Here is a 27,944-nt window from a genome sequence, read left to right as displayed (position 1 = left end):
ATGAACACAGGTGTTCACTCGGATGGGTACAATAAGTATGCATCAAGTTGCCAGGGTCCTAATGTTTTGCTTCTTCCCCCAACCTCCCACAGGTAATTTGTCTGCCCAGAGTGCACCTTCGGTCTTACCCCAGCAGCAAACCCTCCACCCTCCTGGGAGCGTCCCAGAAACAGGACAGAACCATCTGTTACAGCCCCTAAAACCATCTCCTTCTAGTGAGAACCTCTACTCTGCCTTTACTAGTGATGGTGCCATTTCCATACCAAGCCTTTCTGCGCCAGGCCAAGGTAAATATTGCAGAATAGCATCCAGGAGACAGGCTTTAACTGGGGGCTAAGGTGGGGGATTAAATTCCCTCCTTCATTTCAGATTATCTCCTTCATAGGATGAGCGTGAGAGGCCTGGCACACTGTCAGCTCAGATTAAGGCTATGAGAGTGAAGGTTCCATTGTTCTGCACCTTCTTCAGTAAGGAGATGATGGTGGGAAAAAGCACAAGACAGATACTGCAAGACTTTGTTTGCCCTAGTTAAGTGGGGACTTGTCTGCCTTACTTATAACAGATCAAACATGTATGTTTTCTGGGCAGCTTCCTGCTTTATATTTGAGGTTTCCTTGAATTTGCACATTGCATTGTGAGAATGGATTCTTAATGTATCACTTCCCTATTTTTCTGAATGGAGGGTTGTATCAAATAAGTGCCTTTAAATCTTGGCATGGGCAAAGTTGCGATGTGTGAACTTAAGACAAGGAAATGGATAAGTAAATGAAAGAATAGAATATGGCAACTCATGCCACTGTTCCTTCTGAGTGACCTTGCCAAAAAGAAGGGAGTCTCCGCTTGTTCCTTTTTGAACCCTGCAAGCCCTACTAACCTGCACCTCGTGTGTCGTTCAAGCTGTGGAATGTATGGTGTCAGTGTGTGCCTTTGCTATGGTTCACATTGCTCGTGGTCTTGTTCCTGCTGGATTAACTAATGGATGAAAGCTCTGTTGCATTGCACGGAACAAGTGTGATATTGGGGGTTGGCTAGTGGGGTGGAGGGAGCAGAGAAGAATAATGGCTCCTTGTATCCTTCAAATGCCACTCTGCTGGTCGAGGCTGTTTCTCTTGTGTCTTGCTAGTGCATTTCATCATTCCAGCCTAGAGTTTTCTAACATCTTGTAGTTGTGTTCTGTCTCTTCTCTTCTTCTTGTTCTTTCCCCCTTTTTTGTTTTTGTTTTATCACAGGCTGTGTGAAGTTTAACTGTGCATCTGAGCGGGTGACATTCAAACCTGGTGGCAGGAGGACCCGATTTCTGAGTACGCCCTGCTTGGCTCTTTGTGTGTAACACCTTTACTCCTTCCTCGTCTTTTTGTTTCTGCAACTTGGATCTTTTGTCACATGCCGTCCATTCACATCTGGCTTCTTGTATATCTCAACCCAGGGCTTGGCTGAGTTGCTCTTGAGTATTTCTTGCAGAAACCAGTCTTCCGACATGGTTATCCTGCTACTCAGCCAAAAATGGTGGCGGCCGCGTGCTTCATGTTTTAAATGAAGCTTCAAGTAGCAAAGAGACATTCTTGTGACATTTTTCCTCAGTTGTATGGGCTTTCCTATGGGAAGTAGGGTAGTAACAGCTGGAAATGATGACCCAGGGACCATAAGGCCAGGCATACAGCTGTTTGGTCCTTTCCTAGTGGTTCACTTGGAAGGCTGTGTTGTGGACATGGGGCTGATCCACACAAGTCTCAAGGGCATGGCCAGCTGCTTTTTCCTCAGGGCTGATTTTTGCCAGCTTAAGTTCATGTGTGTATATGGCAGTGACTGTTTAATTGCTTCAACAATGAATGCAACAGCAACTTGGAAAAGTTCAGGGATATATGTGTTGTCTAGGAGTGCTCGTGATGGAACACTTGGTCAATTGCTTTTCTGTTGATATGCTTCAAGTCCAGATGACTGTCAACTCAGAAAGGTGTGCGGCTAATGCTTATTCTCTGGGGTGCGCTGCTTATCTGTCCATGTGCACTGAGCAGCAGCACAGCCAGGTCAGGGATTTTTCTGTGTTTGCAGTCAATGAGCAAAGCGGCAGTTTTGGAGAGAGTCTTCTACAAGGACAGCTGCAATGGCGATATTGAGAGGGTTAAGGAGCTTAGAAGAAGCCACCTCTTGGGAGCTGAACTTTGCAACACTGCTTCGACTTCATTGGACTTGGTTTTATGTTATTTGGGGGCCACTGTGGTGCATATTTTTATTATGATGGTTCATGTCATGCCTTTGGAGCCATATAGATTGGTGTGCTGAATCTGATGATTTTCATTTGTTGAAATATTTGGATCATGCCTTTTGATCCATATGGATCTACAAGGTGACTAGCAATACAATCAAACCATAGCAAAATAAGATCACAACATAGTTTGCAGTTATTCTCATCTTCAGCTTCTTAACAACAGATTTTAAAATAGGGAGTTTAAAGTACAGTTAGGTTCTGCAGATAATGACAGTGTAGCCAGAACCAAGAACTGGCCCTGGGAGATAAATTGGGGGAAACAAGTAAGTCTTTTTTCTTTACCTAGGAGAATAATTAATGCATAGCAAGCATGTGGCTCGTTCCCACTGCATGTAGCTCTTCATGGTGTGGTGAGAAATACCTTTTATGGGCTTACACATAGGAACACATAGAAATTGGATTTTAGGGCATAGAGATTATGGCAAATGTAATGCCTTCAACTTTTTCCCTCAGTTTATTGCAGCTGTCCTTTAAAAGCTGACAATGCTTGGGGGAGCACGGCTTGGCTTGATGCTCAACTCGTTTGCAGGTTTTTCATTTTCCTCAACTTTGATCTAATCTCCTGTTACAGACTCTGGGATGGGGAAGGTCCTTGTTAGCCATTAGGAGGCTGGTCTCATTAAAATAATGTTTTTCTGTACAGCTGGAGAAAAAGTGGAAGAGGTTCAACAGCTATGTTACTTCCTCTGGTGGCACTGACATTCCAGATGAGAGCATTGCTTTGAAGAATGTAATCATCCAATCCTTATAACATATTCTGTTAATATATCTCAGAATAGCAAGGTAGCCTTTGGAGGTTTTATGCCATTAGTTTTTCAGTCAAAAGCAGAAATCAGACCAGTAGGGCAGGAATTCAAGACTTAATCCAATGTTCAGCTCAGGTTTAGGTTGATTTTCAGTTCAAACTGGACAAAACTTTGAGATTTTCAAAGCAGGAAGTTATCTTGAAGAGTTTGAGAGACTAATTCAAACTCGTTTGTTTGCCTAATCAGTATCTAATAATGAGTTAAATGATTGTTAAATTACAATCCTAATACACTTATAAAACTGCAGTGAGCTCTGTAAGTAAATGTGCCTATTAATGCACTTCCTCTAGTTGGATGCTGTCATTGTGTTTCTTGCTAGAAGAAGCCCAAAAGTGTTAGAACAGTGTCACCAAGGGACAGTGCACTGTTGTGTTTTCCCCTCTTTCTCATTGGTCTTTTTGTGCTGTTTGCTTGACACTAAATATTTCTCACTGTTTCTCTTTAACAAATTGCTTTTTCTTTGTGCTTCAGGGAAGATGGTGAAAAAAGTCTGCCCTTGCAACCAGCTCTGTAGTAATTATTGCATTTTGGTTACTTCTGAATTCTGATTGCCAAGCTGCCATGTTAAGAGTTTTCCTCTGATCCCTGAAGCTTAACCTCCCTGAATCTGTCTTGAGCACAGCATCTGTGTGTGTGTGTGTGTCTGTCCTTTCTAATGTGTGTTTCTGCAATAATGTGGCAACAGGCCAGGCCACCTCATGACAGCAGTTTTCTGGAAAGGTCTGCATTGACCACCAACCAGTCTGTGTACTCCTTGCTGATGAGTAAGGATGTTGAAGTATATATAAGCACAAGTAACATGCAGCATCTTGGGCTGGAAGGCAAAATATCTCATTTGTTTGCAGTGATGATGTTGAAAGGGGGTTGCCCAAGCACTGATCTGATTTCAGAGAGAAGTTCTATACCCTAAAGGGTATGGACATGCACCCCAGCGTCCTCAGAGCGTGCTTGCAACATGAGAAAACAGCAGAGAAGCAGCAGTGCATGGAGTGAAGTGAATTGGCAGAGTTAAGAGGGCAGGGAGCTCAAGAGACAGAATGTGGTGATGTGGCCCGCAGGCCAAGGGGGAAACATCTACTGTTATTCAGTGAGCTGAAGAGCCAAAGTAAGATGCTGTATTGTTTGCTGTGACTGAGCAAGATTGGAGGGAGGTTGTTCTCCATTGTGTCTGATCCAAGTGCTTGTCAGACTCTTCTTGATGGCTGGTTCAATAGACTGAATGTCTTGAGAATTGGTATCTTCACACATCAGAGATGGGGGCTTTCCCATAAAGCTCACATTTTTAATATTGCAATCTCTCTTGTCTTGTGGTCTTAGAGATATCTTGAGACAAGCTGTCCCTTAGAAACTGTTATGTCACATTTTAGGATGAACTTCTAATGCATGCCAATAGCCTAAACCAGCCTTCTGGTGCCCTCCTGAGGTGTTGGGGTGGCAGTTTGCGGCAATCCTCACAAACATGGCCAAAGGGAAGGTTGACCTAAAGCGGCAAACAGTATTTCTCTTTAAAAATGCTCATTCTCTGGGCATCACACTCAGTAACAGGAGTGGAGAGTCTGGCCATCAGGAAGGGGCTGAAGGACGTGCTGATTTCTGCATGAAACTGTTGACTGCCGAATGCAGTAATGCATCTGTTGATACCTTGTGTCAAGAGTCCCCCCACCCCAGTCCCTGATGCCACTGTTACCTGTTATCTGTACTGACTATTATCCTGGCAGTTCCTTTTTAAGTAGGTGAATGTCTGTGCTCCACTCCCTTCCTCACCATCTGGCCATTTTACAAACATCCTTTCCTTTGCATGTTCCACTTATGGTCTTACTACTGTTTGACTCTACATTCCTTCCCCTCATGAGCAGCAACTTTTTCCCCTGCATGTGACTGAGCACTACTTCTGTCTACTTAGTATAGTTTGGGGAGAGGTCTGTTTCTTTCACCACCTTAGCTAGTGTTACCTGCTTTGTTTGTATTTCACAGTGCAATAGCACCTTGCTTGGTTGCTGTCATTAATACAGATGTTTTATATTTGTGTGTGGCCTGGATTCAGGGAGGTCAGTTTTGTTCCTTAGAAGCGGAGGTCCAAAGTTCAGCTGGTTGTACCTATTTCTGACTTTGCTTATAATTACAGGTTCCTAAGCAACAGGAACATTACCAGCACTTACACATTTAGTTTTGTGTACTGGTGACCCTTGGTGCCCTCCTGGCTCTCTTTAAAAAAAGGAAAAAGAAAAGCAGGGGGAACTTCCCTGCCAGTATCTGGTGCAAGTCTGAGGAGCAAGTTAGGTGGAACTGATGTGATACCTAGTCTAACTGGTGTGTCCTAAGTTCTTCTCTGTTGACACATTATCTCTCTCCCTTTGTATTGAAAATTGAGGCTTTTATTTCTGATGACTAAGATAGTTGAGCTTTAGAATTTATCAGATTGGGCTTCCTACATAGGCTTGGGCAACCCAGTGGCCACATGGGCTTCAATTTCTTTTCTGTAAATTGCGGGGTAGTGTTCTGTCTCCAAGGTTATGATAGTTGTTTCTCAGCATGTATCAGAAATGTGTGCATTTAGGTGGTTTGCTTAACAACCATTGTGGGCAAATAAAATGTCTTCCACGCCATTCTGCAACAGGTTTGCCACTAAATGCCCATCAGGGCAGAAACATAGCTTAAATGAAATGGCAGTGTTTGTTTCTGTTTTGAGGCATATTGAGAGTATTTTGTGGTTTGAAATCATAGGAGCCAGCTGTGCAGACTTTTGTGGTAGCTGCCACCTGAGTTGAAGCATGAGAAATGGTCAGCCTCTTGCCTTTGGCCTTCTTGTGTTTAGCTATTAAGCTGCAGGTTCTTGATTTCTCCTCACTGAAGGGCTGCTGCCAGTGGTACAGATACCCCTTTCCAGGCATGAGTCCTGGCAGCTTCATACTACGCATTTGAAGAACAGAGCATCTGTCCATACTAAGTGTCCTGCTCTTCACTACTCCACTGAGTGGGCAGAGTTGGCAGTTGCATTAACTCAATATAATAGGTACCTGTTGACATAGTAGAGGAAACTATTCATCATGAGTCTGTCATTAGTACCAAAAGTTAATTCAGCCTCCAGTGGAAAATGGCAACTTTGCAGACTACCCACTGGTCTGGAAAATAACACAAAATTACATAATTAACTTAATAGCAGAGAAACTGCTAGCTGAGCCCTAAAACCCTTCCTCTTCATTATGTCCTAGTGCTGAATTGTAGAGTACATGTGCATGGCTTTCAAATTTTTGCATTGTCCTATGTTCCATTGTAGTTGTAGCTTTGGTGGCCTCCAGGAAGCTATAACCTGATCGGGTTTGCATAACAGCTGCTGCTTTGTTTTTCCAGGGACCAGCAGTACAAACACTGTTGGAGGTACAGTGAACAGCCAGGCGCCTCAGCCTCAGCCTCCTGCCTCTAGCCGAAAAGGGACCTTTACTGATGACCTGCACAAACTGGTAGACAACTGGGCTCGTGATGCCATGAACCTCTCTGGCAAGAAAGGTGGAAAGGGGCATGGAAATTATGAGGTCAGTACTTGTTTGTTCTGTGCTGATACTACAGGGGCACTGGCTGCCTTTAGGGGTCATCACTCCCAGCATGTTGAGGCACTGTAATGGAAGTGTCTTCCATATATATGAAGGCTAATTAAGTAATACTAGTGACAGCTTTAACATCTGTGAAGGGGATATGTCATCTCAAATAACTTGCTCTTGGGCTGGGGCTTTTCTTTTGTAGGGCCCGGGAATGGCGAGGAAGTTCTCTGCACCAAGCCAGCTCTGCATCTCGATGACGCCCTCCCTTGGTGCTACACCCATCCCTGCTGCATCAGCTACCTCCCTAGGTCACTTCACAAAGGCAATGTGCCCTCCTCAGCCGTACGGTTTTCCAACAGTGCCCTTTGTAACTCCCTGGAGTGGGACAAGTGGTCCAGCACAGCAGCCTTTAGGCCAATTCCAGCCTGTAGGAGCTGCTTCATTGCAAAGTTTCAACATCAGCAACTTGCAGAAATCGATCAGCAACCCCCCTGGCTCTAACCTGCGGACCACTTAATGAGACCCAGACACACTGCTGGGTAGACCTTGGGGGGTAGATGGGGCCCTGAGTCAACTGCTAGGCTGCAATGAATTGGCTGTTAGTGCCCAAAGGGGGTGATTTCCCCCTCTAACCATTGCTCTCTGCTCTCAGTAAGAAAAGCCCCCCATTCTGAAAATGGGGAGAAAAAGGTGATCGGGATCTTTCGTGATGGGACATGCTTCTTCTCATTCTTACGTATGACAAAGTGTGTCAAGATGGAAGTCATCATGCAAGCTTTATGCAAAGCTTAAGAGGTTAAATTCACATGTGTTGAGATGGGAGAGTTGTTTAGTTCTAGCATGAATCTTTAGTATGCCGTTCATCTTGCTCTGAGGAATTGGGCCTAGGGGAAAAGCTGTCTATTTTTTATCTTGTCTCTTCCTTCCTTCAAACCATCACACCGAAGTTCCTGAACTGATGTGGCACACAGGTGAACTTGCGGAACAGCCCATGCTTTGAGATAGGTCATTACTGCTTTAAGTAAAAGATATTAACAGCTTTGACTGCAGCATTAGAGCGATTTGAATTGTTTAGAAAAAAATTTAAAGTTCCCTGCGGACATGTACTTACCATCAGTTTTGATGTGGAAACACTGTGATATATAAATGTTGTTGGACAACAGTAGTTTAAAAATGAGTGGAGTATAGAGGGTTAAAAAGGAAAAAAATGGGAAAAAGCTAGCTATATCCTGATACTTATTGGAGACACTTTAACTTTTTTCCTTTTTATTTTCATTGTATTAGATAAATGTGAATGTATAATTGTATAAATTTAATGTACTTGAATACTTGTCTGTTCTCCCAGTATGCTTGCTGGATATTTTAGTGCCTTGGACTTTTATTGCTTCTGCAGTTAGCATCACCTTCCCAGCAGACTTTAGACAGGAAGAGGGAAAGACAAGGGAGAGGGAGGTTATTTGGACATAGTCACTGGAATACCAAAGGCTTAACACATTGGATGTTTATACTGTAATAGTGTCTAGAGTAGGTGTTGGAGAGAGAGCTACTGCAATGGTATGTTGAAAGAGCAAAGGTACAGAATGGTGGAGCGACCAGTGTGGTTGACCCAGCATCAGTGAGAGATGGATGTGGGGCTGCTGGAATGAATAGATACCATGACCAGAATAAAAACTAGGTTGATGAGAAGAGAGGGAATAGCAAGAAAGAGGTGAGTCTTTGAAAAGATAGCCCTATGGGTGGTTTGGCTTTCTAGCTATAAAGGTTTTTGGTAAGGGCAGTGCATGTTAATAGGTTGGAGCGATCACTCTGGGGAGGGAAGTATGTCTGCTGGGATTTGCTCCCCGCTTCATTTAATCCAGAAAGGCCAAGAGTAGATCATTTTCAAGGATGGATACACTTGAAACAGCCAGCATCAAAAAATAAGTTGTTTTCACTCTATGTCTAGAGGATTTAAAAGCTGGTACCAGGATTATAACTAACTGTGTTGCCTTCTAGTAGGTGTACTTATCTCCTACTTTCCACTCGCCTTCTAACTTAAAATACTGATTCCCTGTTCAAATGAAACTCTGCAACCAACTAGTATTACTTTGTATTGCTGCAGCAGGCTGTGAAGGGTCAAAGTACTTCTGCTTTGTATTTGGAAGCAGTTTTACTGCTAGTCTGGAAGTTTGTATACTGAGAAAAAATGTGTCCCCCTCCCAAAATTCTCTAAGGTTACCAGGGAGTTTGTTCTTTCTGCACTTGTTTCACTCTTCCCTCAAACATATGCACAGGTCTTTCATTGCATCCTTCACCTCAAGTTGACGTTTACAGTGACTTTGTCAGGAAGATGGATAGATTTTAGGCATGGTGGTTGAAACACAAAAGCAGAAGTCTAGGCGTCTGGGCTTCCAGCAACTCACCATTGTGATGGGAAAGGTGGATGGGAGGAAGCATAAGGGTTCCTGAAGAGAAAATTAACTGAACAGTCTGGGCTTTCTGGACTGTGTTGGAGGTTATAAAGACAGAAAGTATGAAGGAGCAATTTGCAAGAGACGCCACTTCTTGTTAGAGGAGCTGGTCAGCTGAGTGTTGCACAAGGGTGGTATTTTGGTTTAATATGTTTGAGGTCGGGTTTTCACTTAGTTATGCAAGTACTGGTTTTATTTACCATTGATTTCCCTCCTGTGGATGAAATAACTGAGGTCTAGATGAATTAACTAATGCTACTGAACTGTTAAATTATTTTGTGTTAATATTACACTTTGAGTACCTTTTTCCACAAGATCTGTTTCTGAATACAGATGTTTTCTTTACATTATTTAACAATGTACACTGTAAGATAAATAAATAAATAAATTGAATTCAACCCTTGGGCTTCCCTGGCCGTAGTTACTGGTATGTTTTGCACTAAATCCAGGCATTGCGCTTCCTGTATGATTGCGCTTTGTGCTGCAGTTTGTTACCTTCTTTGTAGATATTTAAAAAAAAATCATTCAAATAAACCAAACCTGCTTTTGTTGAGCTGTGGTTTTTCATTTCCAGTTGGCTTTTGCTTCCTTCTGAGATGTGAAGCTTAGCAACTATCACGGAGCTTCTCTTGTTACAATGCTTGGAGGGGGGAGTGAATTGCCTCCAACTAATTATCATACTATTACTGGAAGATTTAGTTACATTGCTGGCTTCTGAGGAAACCAAAGCTGCTGACATTGACTATGAGTTTTCAAATGCTATCATTTGGAGCCATAGGTACTCAACAGTAGTTTTAAAATTAGAACCAGATGATGATCAGGAATCTGAATTCTCAATGTAAATACTAATCTTGTACTCCCCACCCCACTTTTTAGAATGGCAGCATCCAAAACCTACTTGCATGTGATGTTATAAAAAAAGCATAGGATAAACCAGGATGTATGTCTGAAGCTTTTTGCACATAAGAGATATTAGCCTAGGGTTGTGATAGGGTTGTGTCTGCAAACAGAAGACTTTTTTTCATTTAGTGTAAGCTTTATGAACAGACAAGTGAGGGAGTCCATTTTGGAAAGTCCCTCTTTATGCTCTAGACTGCTGTTTCCTTCCATGTATGTACCAATGTTTCAAAGGGCCCCCATCCAGGTTATAAAGTTCTTTTTGGAAGCTGTAGGAGGAATCTCTTGCTCACCCTTCTTTCATGGAAGCTTCAGTTTATTTATTTATTTTTCGATTTATAGCATGCCTTTTTCCTACAAAGGGCTCAAGGCAGCTTACATGATTCTCCTTCTCCATTTTATCCCCACAACAACAACCCTGTGAGGTAGGTAGGGCTGAGAGTCTGTGACTGGCCCGAAGTCATCCAGTTGACTCCATGGCTGAGCAGGTACTAGAACCCAGATCGTCTGAGTCCCAGTCCCATGCTCTTAACCACTACACCACACTGGTTCCCAGTTGGCTTAAAGATCCTTTGCATTAGTGGATGAATACAAGCACAAGTGTTTGATCACGCAGATTAATTTGCTTGTCCCTCTGTAGGCTAGAACTAGGATAATTCAAAAGTGACAGAGGCTTGCTTAGGCTAATTTAAAAACATTTGACAGAACATGTCCCTTCTACTGCCAGACTTCAGTTCTGATGTGGTTCCTTGACATACCTGCCTCAGCTGAAAGGTGCTATGATTTCTGTTTGAGGTTCTGTTTGTGGTACATGAAAGGTAAGCAAATGACAAAGAAGCAAGCCATGTGTAGGGAGAAGCGATAATGCAAGAAGCATGGGCTGAAATGCTACCGCCCTGTTGAAATGGTTGCTGCAAAGTCCTGCCACATGGTGGCACTATGTCAGAGTCATACAATTTGAAAATACCTTGACGGGGAGGAACTGTAACTGACCATTTGCAGGGAAAAACACTGGCATTTTTATTAGTGAACAAACATTGTAAAGTACCCTTCATCTTTAATGGTTATCATGTACAAGACGTATGACTATAATATAATATGGCAATAACAAATACACAATCACAGCAATTGAGATGGCAAATACAGTAAGACAACCCAATTTAAGCCAAAGTGAAATCTTTTGTCCCTATCCACTAGAAAGAACATACTAAACCTGCCAATAGCACAGTGCTCTCACTGGGACTTTTGAATACAAATGTATAGCAGGGACCCAAGCCTTTTAGGACACCATTTGAGAAACTGCTATGGGTACCATTGAAAGGATGGGAGTAGTCAATAATGAGATAAAGAGGGTAGGATAGAGAACTTGCAGAGTCTGGAAATGGGGGACTAACAAAGCCAGGGATAGAGGAGACAGCAAGAGCAGGGCTGGGGTTCAAAAGGGAAAGAGAGTTGGCATTCCATTTTCCAAAATTTTAAGTCAATGTTTTGTAAGTGTACTGCTACTTTTAAAGCTTCTGCCATTCGCCTGAGCTTGCAGGCTGGAGGGGAGGAGGGAGGTGGAGGTACTGAGCACCAGAGTTATACAGGTATGACCTAGATGCTGTATTCCATGCTTAAGAGATAATTTGAAAGGCATTTGCATCCATTCTGAACACCAGACCAGCCTCTGTGTTAACTTTGCACCCAAGCCACTGACCATTTTTCTTTATTCAATAAAGAGAATAGGAGAAATGCATGTTTAAAAAGGTGTATGCAATTTTTAAAATTTTCAGAGTTAGACTAGCCTCCAAGATGAACCATACAGACCACTATGGAAAAAGACTAATCACTGTTATAAAGGGCGCTAATACTGTATAAGTAGCAAATCAGCAGTGCAAGGGGATAAAGGCTTAAAACTGCTTTATTCCCCACAAAAAAAGTAACTTACTGCTAATGTTTGCCTAAAAGCTCAGATTCCATCAACTGGTTGGAAACTTTACAAGCAAGGACTTTTTTGTTTAAAAGAATAAAAATTTTCCAGACACACATATCCAAAGAAGTACTTTAGAGCACATTCTTATGCAAGAGACATCTTCCTTGTTGCTGCTCTCTTCCCATCAAAATAAGGGAGGTTAATAAAGTAATTTTTATATTTGCATATGGAATCAAATTACAAACTTTCATTCCATTAAGACTGCAATCTTCCAAAGATAGATTTGATGTAGTATTTTAAGTCTTCAGTTAAAAGACATGTATAAAATATTTTCCTGTTTATTACTGGAGGTAGAAAAGCCTGGAGAATATTTGCCATTCTGAAATTTTATCCATCCAAGTTGCGTTTTGAATACACTTTGGACAGGTAATATGTAAATAATGCATCTTATTGCTATGAGGGCTCCAGCTTTCTCTTCTTCATTCCTTGGCTCTTCCTGTATGGGCTGCATCCAGCTACAAGTGGAAACAATTGTTCAGAAAAAAAACTTCCTTTAAAAGCTCTTAAACAACTAAGACTTCACCTACTTTTGCTCTCTCACCTGAAGCTAAGCAGAGCAGTTATCCCTCTTCAGAATATTACTGTCTATACTGCAGTTAAGCCTGAACTTAGAATTGCATCTTTAAACACATTTACCTGCAACCATCTGGCACGAAGTCTGAAGGAGCTAATCTGCAGGATGGCAAGATAGTAAGAGGCCTTTTATCTCTATGCTCCATTCAATATAGGGAAGGCAGCTTAGATGACTGTCAGTCTGAGTGTCCTCAGCTAAAAGAGTGGATGCACAACATGCCCTGGTAACCTGCTTTTTGTGATAACTGGATTAAACAAACCACAGTGACTTCTTTAAGCTATGGCATGTGCAAGTTACCATTGGTTTAATCTCCCATCCAGACATGGCTTCTTGTTTCATCCAAACCTAGGTGGCATAGTTTGTTAGAGGGGGAAACAACTCAAAGAATCCACTGAAAGCTCATGGGTTATTTGACACATGTTTTCCCTCCAGTGAACCATGCCATCTGGATGTGTATAACATGACATGCCACACCTGGATGCACGATTAAGCAAATGGTGCCTGATCCACATGGCAGTTTAAACAATCCACAGTGGCTTGTCACCTCACAGTGACTATGTGAACTGGCCCACTGTTTACAGGCTTCAGCCTATACTTATTTCTATCGCTTTTCCCTGAAGAATGGAAAGTATGTCACTTGCGTTCCTCTGCTTCATACATATGCAGTAGTCTCTAGGTTCTGCTGACAGTTTTGCCTGGCTTCTTCATCTCTTTGTTTCACTTACCTTGTAAGTAAGGGCTGGGGACAGAAGAGGGATTCCAGGGAGCAGGTTTTGCACACTGTCTCTGATGATTTATTCTTTGTGGCGTTCTCCTGCGAGTCGTCATGTGATACTGTCCAAGAGGTGTGCCTGGATGTTGGGCTGCCACAGCTGCTGCACTGTGGTTGGCAACACTGAGATCAGCACCCTCCAAAGGTAAGTCCCACAGATCAGGGTCATCTGCAACACATCCAACATTAACAGTGCAAGGGATCATTCAGGAGCACACGTGATTGTTATTAGACCTAAAATGCAACAGAAGTAGCCGTACTTCGGATGGAAGTAGTCACAAAAACCGAAAAGAAATAGAGGCGTGAGGAGGATGCTTAACACTCTTGAGTGTGCTCATCCTTCCCAGCAAATTCCCCAGCAGTTTCCTTGGCCCTTGGGGCCCATGTATGTCCTGCAGTCCAGGCCCCATTCAGGATCAACACAGCTGTGTAGTATGGAATTCCTATGAAAATGTTGCTTCTTTGCCTTGTGTTCTGCCCTAGCTGTTCCTTTAAGCATCACAACATAAAACAGCACCCAGATCTACACTCACCTGCAAGGAACTCTTCTTCCACAGTGGGTTCCAGCAGTCCTGATGTGCTCTGTTTCACAGCAGGGAGAGTACATGCTTCTGGACACACACAACAGAATAAGTTACTATTGCTGAGATGGGTGAGGTGTGCAAGTTTATCTGAATGTAGCATATTTGCACAGACATTATGTATTATCTCCCTTTCAAGATTGGAGACGGGAGAAAAAGACAGAATGCTGGTTATTTTGGCATAACTGGCAATGGGAAAATGACACTGAAGCAAATCACCGAAGAAAAAGAAGCACCTTTGTAACCCAACATGCTTTGTCTTCCAAAGCAAAGCCTATCTGTATGAATTTGTCTCCAGGTAAGAACCCTGGTTCTTCGAGCCAGTTCTGGACGAAGGCAAACAAACTGAAGCTTAACCAGGTAAGACAGGGATGTCCCTGGGCAGCCAAGAGACAGGTCACGGGACAGGGATCTGATATGCACTGGACAGGGTTACACTTTCTGGGTTCACTCCAGTATCAGCTGACATTTTGGCCTCTAGTGTTTTTTCAAAAGATTTCCTAGAACTTTTGCAAAGCTTGCTTGCTGATGTTTTCTTCTCTGTTCTCAGTGGACCTCTTCGGGCTACAATTCTGGAGATACCATCTGAGTCCATCACGAGCTACAAGACTTTGAGTGTTCTAAACTAGAGTATAATTTTTCAGTGCCTTCATTCCCCCCTTAACAGTAAGCAAGTTTATGCTCATTCTCCATATTTTAAATCATGTTCAGTATAATTCCAATACAGACAATTTCAGAGTAAAGCTTTGAGTTTCTTCTGAATATTTTGAAACGCTTAGAGTACCGTCCCAGGAGGCTGATGCCTGATAGACAATGGACTCCGATGCCAATTTCCTCTGTCCATCCAAAGCCCTGCTGACAGGAGCCAGACAGGATGTGAGGAGGACAGAGGCATGGACAGCCTCTCCTGCCTCAGTTTTTTCATTTAGAGCTAGATGGCTCTGCATTCCTGCCCATGCAAATGCCTTCCTTTCACCTTGCCCAACATCTTCCAAGGCTACTTGTCCTCAGAAGAGAAGCCACTCGCAGAGACAGCAGCAGCAGCAGCAGCAGCACAATCCACCCTTGGATCTCCACCCAGGAGGCCATGTCTATGGCCTCAGGGTGGGGCAGGGAGGCAGCAAATCCTACACCATCCTGTAGGACTGCTCATGTACTTTATAGGTATCAGTGTAATACATGAAATGTAGTGAAGGGAATCGCTTCCCTGAGAAAATAGTTCAACTCAAGTACATTGGTTATTGCAAACATTTCAGGTATTTATACAAAGCATGAAGTTTACATGGGAACTTTTATGAATCACCTGTAAGGACGTCCTCTTCCACAGTGGGTTCCAGAACAGCTGAAGTGCTCTGTTTCGTGGCAGCAAGAGTAGATGCCTCTGGACACACATAACAGAAGTTACTATTGCTGAGATGAGTGAAATGTGAAAGCGTATCTGGATGTAGATTATTTAGACATTGTGTATTATCTACCTTTCAAAAGTCAGTTTTCTTTACTAAATGGAAATCATACTAAATAAGATCTAAAACTCACTAAGGGATCAGGGATTTTTCAATTTGATATTTTTTGCAAAGATACATTACTGAAGATACTCTTTTACAAAAACATACCAGACTCAAAAAAGCTTGAAGAAAAATTCTTGTCTTTAATTCCACCTCCATCATTTAAAATTGCCTTCACTAATTAAAACTGGCTTCTCTTGACTAAACCCTTACATGATTACCTAGTAATTAAACAGACTGAAATGTGCAGCCTAAAGTGTCACCCACAATCTTTGATTTTTCTGTAAGATTAGATCTTACTATAATAATTATTGAGAGGCTGGCTGTTTTGTATTTATGCTTGCAGAGTTGATCACATTATATGAAACAAGCATGAATAAATGATTTCTACTCACAGAAGCAAGAGATATATGCTTACCTTTAGGTCCTGATTGTTAAACCTTTATAAAAGAGAGACACGCAGATGGAACACAGCACTCACAGGTTCCTCATGCTTTCAGCTGTCCCTCACAGAACGATACACTTAGCATGGCAATTCATTGTAAGTTAGTTAATCAGTCAAGGAGTCCCTCTCCCTCTGGCTCTTGTCTGCCCATTCTGAGCAGATTGGCGCTATCACAGCTGCAGATTCTAACTAGGATTTTACCTGGATCTCTTGCTTTGTCAGCTGTGGGATCTGAGGGAAGCTGTTGTTTCTTCTGCATTTGCTGTCGGAACCGCTGCTGAAGTTGCTTCTGTCGTAGCTTCCGATGATACGTTGCATCATACTCCGAGGACAGTGACATTCTGCTATGAAGGACATAACCCGTGGATTGTTGTCTCTCTATTGCAACCACACTTGCCCAGGATGGGTAGCAACTTATCCCAGAAAACACTGTGACAATATGCCACAGAAGGCAACAGGACTGTGTATATTTTAAGCAATGCAATCATGAAACTGGATATGTAACACAATTTGGCATTCTGTGGATCTTGGTTTTCTTTAAAATCAACACACAAAAGTATCAGGTCCTTCGGGTTGTAGAGGCAAATGCCAAAATAGGTGGGCAAACCTGCTGAAAGCTCATATCACAGGAGGAGGCTGAGAAGGGATTGTTGGGTGTTCTGCATAGCTTTCTGTGGCTAGCTAGTATTATGTGAAGTAACTAATACACACAAATAATTACATTCACTCTACTTGTTTCCATTCAGAGGCTCAAAACAATGGGGCACTTTCCCTTCCGCCCAGTAGAAGTAGGAAAGACCCCGCCCAGCACTGGCCAAGAAGCACCTCCCACTTTCTCCCTGGCAGCTGATCATTCTCCTGTATTCTCAGCAAACAGAAGCAGGTTTCTTTTGACAGAGGTCATACTGGCCTTGTCCTTACTCAGTTTTAGGTGACCTTTAAAGACAGCTTAGGCTGGCTTTTGATGGATTTAGAATTGTTTTTCAATACTCTCTGGAAGCTTTAAATATACTCTTATTTTTAATTTGACGTGAGTCTGTTTTTAAAGTTCCTTATCACCACAGGGCCTCTGACTTCTGAAGGGTGTTGCAATCTGTGTTTTAAGTATGAATCCAGATCTCTCTGCCCTGAGAATTTTGGACCATTGAAAAAAGGGACAAGCAGGAAGGGTTAAGAATTTGCTGACTTTATGGATTTTCTTTTACTTCTTTAATGGATGTTAAACCAAGCTATTTCTGCTTGGTTAGTGATTTTCTTCAGATTTATATAGTGGTATGAAATTTGCTCCAGGTTAAGCACCATACAAAGTGTCCCCATACAAAATGGAGGATGGTGTATATTGTAGAGCCGGCAGGGTGGGTTATTCCAGGGTATCCTCTTGTGAGGCTTGAGCAGGCCCGCTGTGTTTTCAGTGGGGCCTAGCAGAGGAGGAGGAGACTTCTCCTAATTGAGTTGACATTTCTGCCAGAAAGCAGCCTGCCTCCTAGTGGCAGGAATGGAGGAAGCAACTCCGCTGTTGTGGACAATTGCCAAGGAAACAAGTAGGACAATTCATGAAAATAAGCAAAATCCTTCATTTTCTGCTACAGAACATACAGAGCCTAATTTGGGATGCAATTAGGCGTCTAGTATATGAAGGGTGCAGCATGTTAGGAAATCTGAGCAGAAGAATCCATATAACTTTGCAGAGAAACTACCACAACCATGTATGCTGATTTGTGGCATCTTAAGCAAACTGTTTTCATGAATTTTGTTGGAACATGAACTACCTCTGTTTGGAAAGAGCATGGGCAAAGGGGCGGGGGACAACTGTAGGATAGGGGCAACAGAGAGGAAACATTTCCGGTCCGACCCTGCAGTTAATCTCTAGACTGTCACAACTCTCATACTCGGATCTGATTGGCCCAAATGCACATACAACTCTTTCCCAAATCAGACGTTAGCCCTGACTGCAAATCTAAAGTGCAATTTTGATACAGAAATTAAGATCATTAATTTTATGACTCTTGGAATGCACGCTTATAGCTAGCTGTGAATTGAATTCTGACTAGATCTCTAACCTGTTTTGCTGATCTTGTTCAGTAGCGCTCAAGGAAGATTCTAACTGGTCAGGATTGCCAGAGATTGCTGTGGAAAACTGCTGTGGGACTTCATGTGCCTTTTGTAGACAGCTTCTGTACCTAGCCTTTTCAACAGCAGGCTCCAAGTCCTGCCTTTTGGCTTTACTCAGATCAAAATCTGGAGACATCTAGTCAAAGGAATGGAACAAAAGTATTCAGTAGTTAGAGAAATTCAGAATGTAATAGAAGCATTTCATAGACTCCTTATCTGTCAAGCTGCCTAGCAAAAAAAAAAATGCTTTCCTGGCAGACTTTGCCTGTTCACATCAAGCTTTTGGGCCTGTGCTACAAACTGAGCAAATGGAGTTACTTGTCTCAGCTAATGAAGATTTCAGTCATATTTAGCAACATGTATCTCATGGATCATCTTTGGCTCCTTATACTTTTCCATGAAAAAGGAAGAATTAAAAAAAATAAATGGACCTTAGGGTTGGTTTTTTTCAATGAACGAATAAACCCAGAGATTTTAACATGGTCTCAAGTGCTTAACAAATAAGTTAAAGTGATCATTTCAGACACTTCAGCTTTCGGCCCAGCACCCAAAAGTACTTTGCATTTTTTGGTACTAGGCAAATTAAAATGATGAAAACCATAGGCCACCATAAGCAAAAGGAATACTGCCAAGATTCAGGCTGGAATGATCGGAATGCAGGAGCTTAAACGATGATTCACTGGGGTGGGGAAGCAGCAGAAGAGTTCAAACTATAATGGGGATTAGAGGAAGCTGTTTCGAGGCAATGGAAAGAAAAGAAGCAAATGTGAAGATAATATTAATTGCACGATTTAACTGAATGGCTTGGCAGTTTTAAGAGAAACTTTCTGGAGGTGTGGTAAAGAAAAATGGTTCTGTAGCTTTAAGATCTATTTTTCCCTGTAGACCTCTACTCAATAATTAATCATATTTAACTGACCAGGCTCATAGTATGATCCTATGCATGTCTACTCAGAATTGGATCCCTTTGAGTTCAACTGGTTTTTTGGCAGGTAAATAAGAAAATTGTGGTAGTTTTCAGGGATTTTACCCTAAGGAAAGCATCTTCATCAGTAAAATAAAAAATAGTCCAACATGAAACCCCAAGACATACCTTGGAAACAACTTATCAACATAAATTTCTTAAATTCTTAAAATTCTTTAAGTAACTTAACAACTTTTGTGTGAGTTAGCTAGTTATATTTTATATAAAGGGATTTTTGGGGAGGAAAGTTATTATAGTAAGTACTAGAACAGCCGGGGACTGCAGAATCCTATTTTTCTCCTAAGGAGAAAAAATGGCTTTAGTTTAATGGTGTTAGTAGGAATGCACTGAAATCTGAAGGCACAGCCTTGACTGGCATGTGTGGGAATTATGAATGGTGTCAAGGTATAAACATGGGCATAGCCATATTAGGGACAGTCAGCCTGTGCTTCAAAAACCGTTCAGGTGAAAACCACAGACTGAATTCAAACTTAAGCTAGATCAATGGTGTTGCCCCCCACCCCCATACTGCACAAGCTACATAGAGGGTTAGGAAACCTTGCTGAATGGGGTGAGCTATAGAATTAAGAAACAGGAATCCCCAAATCTTGCCCAGAAGGACATTCTGCAAGTGGAGTACATCCTCTCAAGGAAGGTGTATCCTGGATCCCCACCCAGTGAAGATCATGTTCCACAGGGATAAACCTGGCACTATCAACAGCCATCAAAGGAAAATGCACAGGTGCTCAATGGAAGAAAACACACAAGTTATTCAAATCTGCGTAATCTGTGCTTACTACACCAGGGTTCCACATCACTTTTGGATCCATGGTCACATTTGGGAATTTAAGAAACTGCTGTGAGCATCACCAACAAACTGGTTGCCATCAGGGCTTAGCTTACTGAAGAGGTTGAGAGTGAGAAAGGCTGGGATGGAAGAGAAAACGGGAAGGTGAAAAGGTGGAAGGGAAAAATAGCAGGGCCAGAGGCTGAAAGGGGGGGGGGGGGGGAGAGTGAGGGAGAGAGAAGGAAAGAGGGAGAACAGGGAGGGAAGGACAGTGCCGAGCAACAGCATAGAAAGAACAAACTGCCCAGAGAGCTTTGGCTGTTGGGCAGTATAGGAATGAAGGAAGGAAGGAAGGAAGGAAGGAAGGAAGGAAGGAAGGAAGGAAGGAAGGAAGGAAGGAAGGAGGAAATGTGCTGGGTGCACAGCAAGAGTGGAAGCTGCAAGTGGAAAAAACAAGAAAGAAAGCAATGGGAAAAAGTTTGTGTGAATGAAATAAGATTGGGTGGGGTCAGAAAAGAACTCTTTCCTTCTTTTCCAGCTTGCTGAATCAGTGGCAGGTTCAGAAACAGGATGAAGAACCTAGCACACTAATGGTTTTCAATTTAAAAAAATTACAAGTATAATTAGCACAATGCAATAATAATTTTTGAAGGGGGCAGGGAGAGGAAAGCTTCATGGATGCTACACTGGGAACCCTGCACTGCAGAATGTGGCATTTTTCCTGCATGATTCTAGGCTTCCTGTGCCATTGGCAATTTTCTACTGCCACTGAAGGCCCCAAGTAACATACCTGTCGTGGAAGCTTATTCACTGATCGCAAGTAGTCTTTATCCAGGATGCAGTTCCCAAGAGCATTACCAAAGCACCTGGAAAAGTAGAGAGTCAATTATCTTTTTTAGAATACACTTCCTGACTTCATAGCTCTTTGGGACAAGAAAAACTGCTGTGTTACCACTTACTTCAATGCCCTCTTCAGTCCATCTGTAACAGCTTCCTTTCTTGCTTTTTCAAGGGACAAGGCCTTAGACTTCAAACCTTCACTTACTCCATAGCCAACATCTTCATGGAATGCCCCATCCTGTAATTTAAATAGTGTGCGTAAGAACAGCACTGCTCTTTTGCAATAGTCATCCTAACAAGACTGGAAAAAGATTAAAGGAAAACATCAGTATGTTTGGTGTTTCTGGAATGAAAATGGACCCAAACAGCACGTTGGGATTTGCTCAGAAGGCTAGTTACTGTTGAAAATTCAGATGCTCAAACTATAAGCAATGCAAAGATCATGTTTATAATATCTTATTACATGTAAAAAGCAACACAGATAAATTGTCCTTGTCAATTAGAAACTAGAGTAATGACAACACCCCATTTGAGGTAGCACCTTCAACACTCACTGAATATTATTTCATTTAGTTTTATGGTCCTAAACAAAATCAGTATCACTTTGTTATTCACCAGTACCCCATTTACCTTCAGTTGGACTTTCACAAAGGCACAGACACCCACATAAAACTTCCCATTATTTAGGTCAACAAAATCTGTGCAAGAACAGAAATAAATAGTTACAGGTCAGGGTCATGCTAGTTTTTCTGCATGTGCACAGTTGTATCAGAAATCTCTGCCATCATGCATTCGATTTTTAAAGAGTGGTTTAGGGCTCAGTATACTGCAGGATATGGAAAGAAGAGGTAAGAAGTCACTCAGTTACAGATTGCTCCAATGTTTATGATTAATATTTATCATTCAGTTTAAGGCATGGCTATTACTGTTCTTAACTTTACAGAAGCAGAAACACAGCATGCAGAATGGAATGTGAAGCACATGAATTCAACAAAAAGACACCGAGTAATAAGTAGTGTACTTTTAGCAATGGGTTCTAAGTAGAAATATATTAAGAGAAAAATCAGACTACTGCACATTTATGCAACTATTTATTGAAGAAATTCTCTAGAAAGGTTACAAGGCTATTTCCAAACAGATTGTTGGCTCACAAAGGTGATACCTAGGTAGAAATGCACATGTTCCTAAAAAAAAATCCTCTTAAAGCATTATTGGGTTATTAGGTTAATATACTGTTCACTCAGCTGTGCTGGCTCTCTGATTTACAGACAATAAAATGCAGACACAATATATTTAGGTCTTGATTTCAACAAAATCCTTTGACCACATTTATTTCAACAAAATACTTTGACCAACTGCAAAAAATGTGTCTAGCTGTACACTAAAATAAACTCTGAAATTGTGGCTAGTTGGTAATAGTGTCCTAGGCACTGATAGCAGGTTGTAAAACCATAAAGTGTTCATCAATGTCTCCTCATCAAATGAAAGGGAAATTTCAAATGGGGTACTGAAGGGCTTTATACACCATGTACACCTGTATTAATAACCTAGATCCAGGGTAGGCAATCTTTCTTGGCTGTGAGCACACTTGGCAATTTGAGAAACAGAAGTGGGCATCACTATAAGATTCCTACTTTAGGAGGCAAAGCAAAAGATAAGAAACCTGCCCAAAGACTGACTACGAGGCAAAGGTGGAGTCTGAGCCCCAACACATTAAACAACTCCTCTGAGTCCACAGTTTTCAGTACAGAAAGAAACTCCAGCTGTCGATAAAAAAAATATGTGTGCGCATCTTAAATGGTAAGGGTGGGGTATATTGGCAGGTTCCAAGAAAGGTTTCTGGGGCCCAATTTTAACTGTGGGGACCACCTTGTCTACCCCAACTGAGATGAAATGATGGCCAGAACCTTTATCAAATTCACAAAGGACCAAAAGATGCAGGCAAGGCCCGTAAACACCATGAAAAACAGAAATAAAATTCAAGATGACTAAAGCAGACTAATGAAAACTGGGGTGAAATGAAGGAAAATTAAATTTAATAGGAACAAGTGCAAGTTACATGAGGGCAGACTTTGGTTGAACTTCTTGGTCCATTTTAATTTATAATCCAGCTATTTGCACATTCAAAATGATTTAAATGATGCTTACAAAACAATAGATACAAGTCAAAAGATAAAGAGGAAAGAGAAAAATAAAACAACTACCAACTCTTGCATACTGGCTACCCATGAAAGGCAGTGCTAGGAAGGGAGAAGCCAAATCACAGTGGGTTCCTGCCAAGACAATGGAAAGCAGTGCAAGATCTTCTCTAGTGAAACCTTGTAATCAATTTTAGATTCAAAAGTTTTCTCTCAGCCTATTTCTATTCAATTTGGCAAACAGCTTCATTTGCAGTAATGTTCTGTGACTAAGGATATGATTATTTCAGCTGCCAAGAATTTAGAGGTGACCACATCAGCTTTCCTAGGAACAGATCTTTTCTATTTTGTGTATCTCTAATTGATCTATTCTATCTAGTTAGGCACTGAAGATCAATATTTACATGTGTCTAGAATCAGATTAAGCTCCAGCATGTTTGATTTTTTAACCCCCCAAAATTTACCAGAATTCAAGAAGCTTAAGCTGTTGTATGGCTTCCCTGCATCTGAAAAATGTGTTCTTTACTGGGAAAAAGCAGGAAAGTGGAGAGCCATAATAGACAAAATGACAAACAGTACAGTGAGATCAGTTGCCAGGAATTGCCATATTGCTGAAACCATGCCTGTGTCACCTAGATTTTGTTGCACGGAAGAGTTTTACAGGAAAATACAGACACAGAGAAAGCCAAGTCAGTAATAAAACAAAACAAGCTGTTAGAAGTAGCAGTAATGAACAGATATTAAGATGGCACAATGAACTTGGGTTTAGTAGCTGGATGTACAATTTAGTCCCTGCACTTATTGGGGTAACAAAAATATCAAATAAATGAGCTATCTTGTTGCAGGCACGCAATCCAATCCAAGATAATTGCTATGTGCCAAAGTCTTATCAACTTTAAGTGCTAACACACAGCCAACTCACAGTGGCTGGGTACACACAACATGACAACTGTATTGTTTCTGTATTGTTTCTATGCAGACTTTTGCCGAACTTAACAGTCAGATGAACATGTAGTTACCAGGGCAGCATCGTGAAACCAGGAGAACAGAGCAGAGAATGTGGAAACGATCATGCCAGTCCCCATGAGTGAAATCCTGCCCCACTTCTCTAGTCTTGCCTATCGACAGCTGCAGCCTCCTCCTGATTGGTCTGCTGCAGTCCTTAGGTTCCCCCTTAGGTTCACAAATACTCCCTTCATCAAGTAATGCCATTCTAGCCAACTCCCATGCTGTTCTGAAACATATTCAGTCCTCTGGGACAGATTTTTGATGGATTCAGAGAAATTGACAAATACGACCTCCTCACTATATGGAAGACGCCTCTGCTGGACTAATAACCCTTCTATAAGTGTCACACCATTATATATAACCCACTGTTTACCACTTCATTCTTTTAAGATGTTTTCCAGACTGGATCATTTTATTATTTCTTCTAGAACCCATGAAAAATACTCACCAACATTCTGTTGAGTAACTGAATGAGCCCAGCCATTGTAACCAAACATTTCATTGGCCAGACTGATGACTCTGTGTCCTTCAATGTAACAAACCTAAAATCGGAAAGCAAAGAAATACTATTTTGCTGTAGTAGCTGAAATGCAGTGTCGAAAATCCACATCTCACTATATTTATATAAAATCTATGTCTACATGCACTCTGAGCACTGTGACCAAATAAGGAGCATCATCTCAAGACGGGAAAGGAACACAGAGGGCAGTCTTCAACGGTACCATTTAATTAATGTGCAATGTGCTGGTAACGCCAAACTACCAGCAAGAGGAAAATCCAACTACAGTTATGCTCCTGCAAGCATGCCCATGTGCTTTTAAATTACATTGCTGGGATGTGAGGCTTAACGGCTAGATGGCAAGAGGCTAGATGTGAGGCTTAACGGCTAGATGGCAAAAGCGGCTACTGAGAACCTTAGGCTTGCAAGGAGACTTATGCTTCAAGCTTGGAAGGATCACCGTTCACCACCTGTCATTTGGTGGACTGAAAAGTTTACTGTTCTAGCCACATTTGAATGCGTCTCTTGCAGCTGTCCATATGGACACTAATTGGGCTATTTGATCTGTTTCTGTTAACATACATATTTGAAGTAGACATGTAAAATCTTTCTCCCCCACTTTTTCTGCTTATTATTTTTGCAGCAGAAAGGTTCACCCAAGATCTACTGCTATCTGAGTTTAAGGAATGATACAATTAGACACTGTCCAATATTTACAGACAATGTAGCACTGCCTAGTAGTTTAAGGTGTACTTTCCATGTTTACAGTACCAAACAGCTAACAAAAAATAATGTAGTTCCCAAGAAAGGTAGGGAACATGTTACCCCAAAGAGCTTATAAATATTTTGAACTATGTACAGCAAGGCTTTTCTCTGATGTCCACGGAAGACTTTCAGTAGAAAACACTGGTGTCCACATTTGTACCTTTTGTCCTCCTCCAGCTTGTCTGCTGCTGATGTATTCTGGGCCCAGCCTCTGTCGCAGAGCAGCCTGAATGGCCCCGTACTCCTCTGCTGTATACTGACACTTAAACACATACAATAGAGTGATTTAGGATACCCATTATTTATGTATTTTATTTCTTTTACATATGGTCGCTTTCTCCTCAAGATTTAGTTCCCTCAGTTTTTCTGCACTGTAAACTTTTCATTAGTCTTATTTCTAAAGGTGTTAGCAAAAAAGAAGGGATGCATTGTATCTTAGAGAGTTACCTTCCTTATGGTAATATCAGAAATCATTAAAATGATCCTCACTGCTGTCAGAAAGAAAATTGCTTGCAACATGAATTCACAGACTTCAACTTGTGTTCTTTCAAGTATGATTAAAGCAAATCAAAAAGAAATCTCAGCTGGCATGTTGTCCTATCACTGGTCAGCAAACAACACCTGATTTTTAAAATATATTTTCACTGCAATGTAGTAGGATGTCATGGATCCATAAGCACCAAGAGCATACAAAATCCAACAGGGTGCAAAGCGATTTTTATGAAAGAATACAGTTTTTGAGCTTCATTGTTTCTTTAGAGTATTTTTAATTCAGAACACATTGGGGTCCTTTCATTTTAAAGAGTATTTTAGGCAGAAGTTTAGATCTGATTCTGGCTTGTTTCTAATAAGGATTTGCACCTCACATGGACTCACTGCATAAATGGGATATAGCTTCTACCCCTCAGTGCAACTGTGGGTTTCCATGTCAAACTGTACACCATACTGTGATTGGCTGTAAACTGAGGGCATACACTGGCCCAGTGTCTGACTTTTTCCACATAAATGATGCTGTGCTTCAATGGTTAGATGGCCTAATGAATCGCAATCTTTTTAACATTTATATTTGAAATGCATTTGTTAACCTAGTTCAACTGCTAATATATATCACAAGTTCATGTATGACAAACAATATGCTAAATAAATCTAATAATTATTTAAAAGAAGCTATAATTTCTTGAATTTGATCATAACAAGAAACTGAGGTTTATTCAAGAGTGGAAAGATGAGTAGTAGAGAGGGAAAATGTGTAAGTCCAACATATAGATTCATTCACATGCATTATGTCTGAACTGGGATGTTACATAGAGTAGATTTTAAAGAAGAAAACACCTTGAAAATGTCACACAAAACTGAAGGTTACAATACACTGACCTGTCCAAACCACATACTGGGGCTAGCACTGGTACTGATAGTTCCATCTTTTGTCAATTCTGTTCTAGACATTCCTAAAATGAGAGAGAAAAGGGAAAGAAATAAGAACTTAATATATATGTTAACATTTATATTTTAATAAATGTACCAATAAGTATTTCTTAGAGTCATATTAAAGACACACTTTATCTTGTTGGGGGATAGCAGGGTAGGAAACCCAGTGTCAGAGGAGTTTTGTCCTCATCACCCAGTGCATTACTTTTTTCTAATAGGAGTCAATGACAACTATTTCCTTTTACGGTGGAAAGTATGTACTCAGGACTCCACCAGAGAGGAAAAAACCTACTCCGTTCTTTCAAAGGCAAACTGCTGTTTTACACATGCTTTCTTCAGCTGTCTAGCTGCAGCACTTTGGATCAGGAGGGAAGGAAGCTGAAGCACTGACAGGATACAGTCCCCTCTCCTTGCAGTTCCTTCTTTAATTCCTCTCCAAATTGCCCTTACATTCTTGGGAAAGTCACTGGTGCAGTTTCTTTTGTACCAACCTGTGGGGGTGGGAATCAGAATGCAGATTCCCCGCTCTTTCCAACCTTGAATCTGAAAATCTGAAAAACCCTATGCATCACTAGACACTGGCTAGGTTGCCACAAGATTGTTCTGCCCATGTATTTATTTTTTTATTGTTTTAACTTACTAAGCTGTATTAATCTAATTGTAAACTGACTTGTGTGCTGTTTTCTTGACAGAAATATAGTCAATAAGTCAAGCTACCAATAAAACATTTTATTAATATAGGAGAAATGAGGAACACATTTCTTCTACATTAAGACTCTTTTTGCCCCATTTAGTAAATCTTTTTTCTATTTTTAAAAAATCCTTGAAAATACACCAGTGGTAGGGTTATTCATACACTTAAGACATATGAGAGAATGTAAAGAAGCTTTTGTAAGCTGAAGTAACATATTTTTAGAACAGTGTCACACAAAGTGGCTAGTAATTTTCTTGTAACTCATCAAGGTATTTCTTGTTGAAACAAAACAGAAAAGCGTTACTGGAACCTGTCTGCACATTGCTAGCAAAATGGGAAGGAATATACTTTATAAATTGGAAAGGCAGGCTTATCAACTGAAAGTGAAAAAATGTAGGATCCAAATATCAAAACCTTTCTACAGGAATGTGGGACTATTTTCCCCTACCTCAAGTCTTCTCCCCCCCCCCCCCCCGAACACTATATTTATTGAGATTTCAGCCCCTGCCAAACAAATATATTTCTCCATGGCACTATATATTGGTCTCATTTTTTTGTATTGTTCAACTTGAGAGTTGGTGTGGTATTTAGACCCAGGAAGCGTAGGTTCTAGTCCCCACCTTGGGCCAGTCAGCCACTCATAGACTTGTTGTTCTAAGGGTAACTGGAGCTATGTAAGCTGCCTTGGGTTCCTTAACAGGGGAAAAAGGCAGGATATAAATGCAATGTAATAATGATAATATTTTATTTATGTATTTATTTATCGATTTATATCCTGCCTTTTTCCTCAAAGGGCTCAAGGCAGCTTATATCATTCTCCTGCTCTATCTTATCCCCACAACAACAACTCTGTGAGGTAGGTTGGGCTAAGAGTCTGTGACTGGCCCAAAGTCACC

The 27,944-nt window shown here is 41.3% G+C and overlaps 2 protein-coding genes across 13 annotated transcripts in view; one reads left to right on the top strand and one right to left on the bottom strand.

Annotated features, from left to right (window-relative positions):
* The window catches only part of WNK1 (WNK lysine deficient protein kinase 1), a 131,074-nt gene extending 121,457 nt beyond the window's left edge, over positions 1-9,617 (top strand). For 3 of the 6 annotated variants that reach the window (XM_044417024.1, XM_044417022.1, XM_044417026.1), the window contains 4 exons: positions 93-287; positions 1,230-1,301; positions 6,427-6,608; positions 6,817-9,617. In XM_044417024.1, coding sequence (XP_044272959.1) covers positions 93-287; positions 1,230-1,301; positions 6,427-6,608; positions 6,817-7,131 — 764 coding nt within the window. In that variant the 3' untranslated portion in view covers positions 7,132-9,617. The remainder of the gene's footprint in view (positions 1-92; positions 288-1,229; positions 1,302-6,426; positions 6,609-6,816) is intronic. The other 3 variants (XM_044417027.1, XM_044417023.1, XM_044417025.1) reach the window with 2 other exon arrangements.
* Positions 9,618-10,956: 1,339 nt separating this feature from the next.
* Positions 10,957-27,944, bottom strand: part of RAD52 (RAD52 homolog, DNA repair protein) — a 27,675-nt gene continuing 10,687 nt past the window's right edge. For 3 of the 7 annotated variants that reach the window (XM_044416996.1, XM_044416997.1, XM_044416998.1), the window contains exons 2-13: positions 26,301-26,374; positions 25,087-25,188; positions 24,111-24,204; positions 21,147-21,214; positions 20,636-20,754; positions 20,467-20,542; positions 17,874-18,061; positions 16,015-16,157; positions 15,167-15,244; positions 13,816-13,893; positions 13,236-13,451; positions 10,957-12,391 (exon numbers count right to left, since the gene is read on the bottom strand). In XM_044416996.1, coding sequence (XP_044272931.1) covers positions 12,330-12,391; positions 13,236-13,451; positions 13,816-13,893; positions 15,167-15,244; positions 16,015-16,157; positions 17,874-18,061; positions 20,467-20,542; positions 20,636-20,754; positions 21,147-21,214; positions 24,111-24,204; positions 25,087-25,188; positions 26,301-26,372 — 1,296 coding nt within the window. In that variant the 5' untranslated portion in view covers positions 26,373-26,374 and the 3' untranslated portion in view covers positions 10,957-12,329. The remainder of the gene's footprint in view (positions 12,392-13,235; positions 13,452-13,815; positions 13,894-15,166; positions 15,245-16,014; positions 16,158-17,873; positions 18,062-20,466; positions 20,543-20,635; positions 20,755-21,146; positions 21,215-24,110; positions 24,205-25,086; positions 25,189-26,300; positions 26,375-27,944) is intronic. The other 4 variants (XM_044417001.1, XM_044417002.1, XM_044417003.1 and 1 more) reach the window with 2 other exon arrangements.

This window comes from Varanus komodoensis, unplaced genomic scaffold, assembly GCF_004798865.1.
Source record: "Varanus komodoensis strain SLA01 unplaced genomic scaffold, ASM479886v1 scaffold85, whole genome shotgun sequence".
Taxonomy (NCBI): Eukaryota; Metazoa; Chordata; class Lepidosauria; order Squamata; family Varanidae; genus Varanus; species Varanus komodoensis.
Note: the sequence above shows the minus strand (reverse complement) of the source record. Positions and strands in the feature narration are given on the sequence as shown.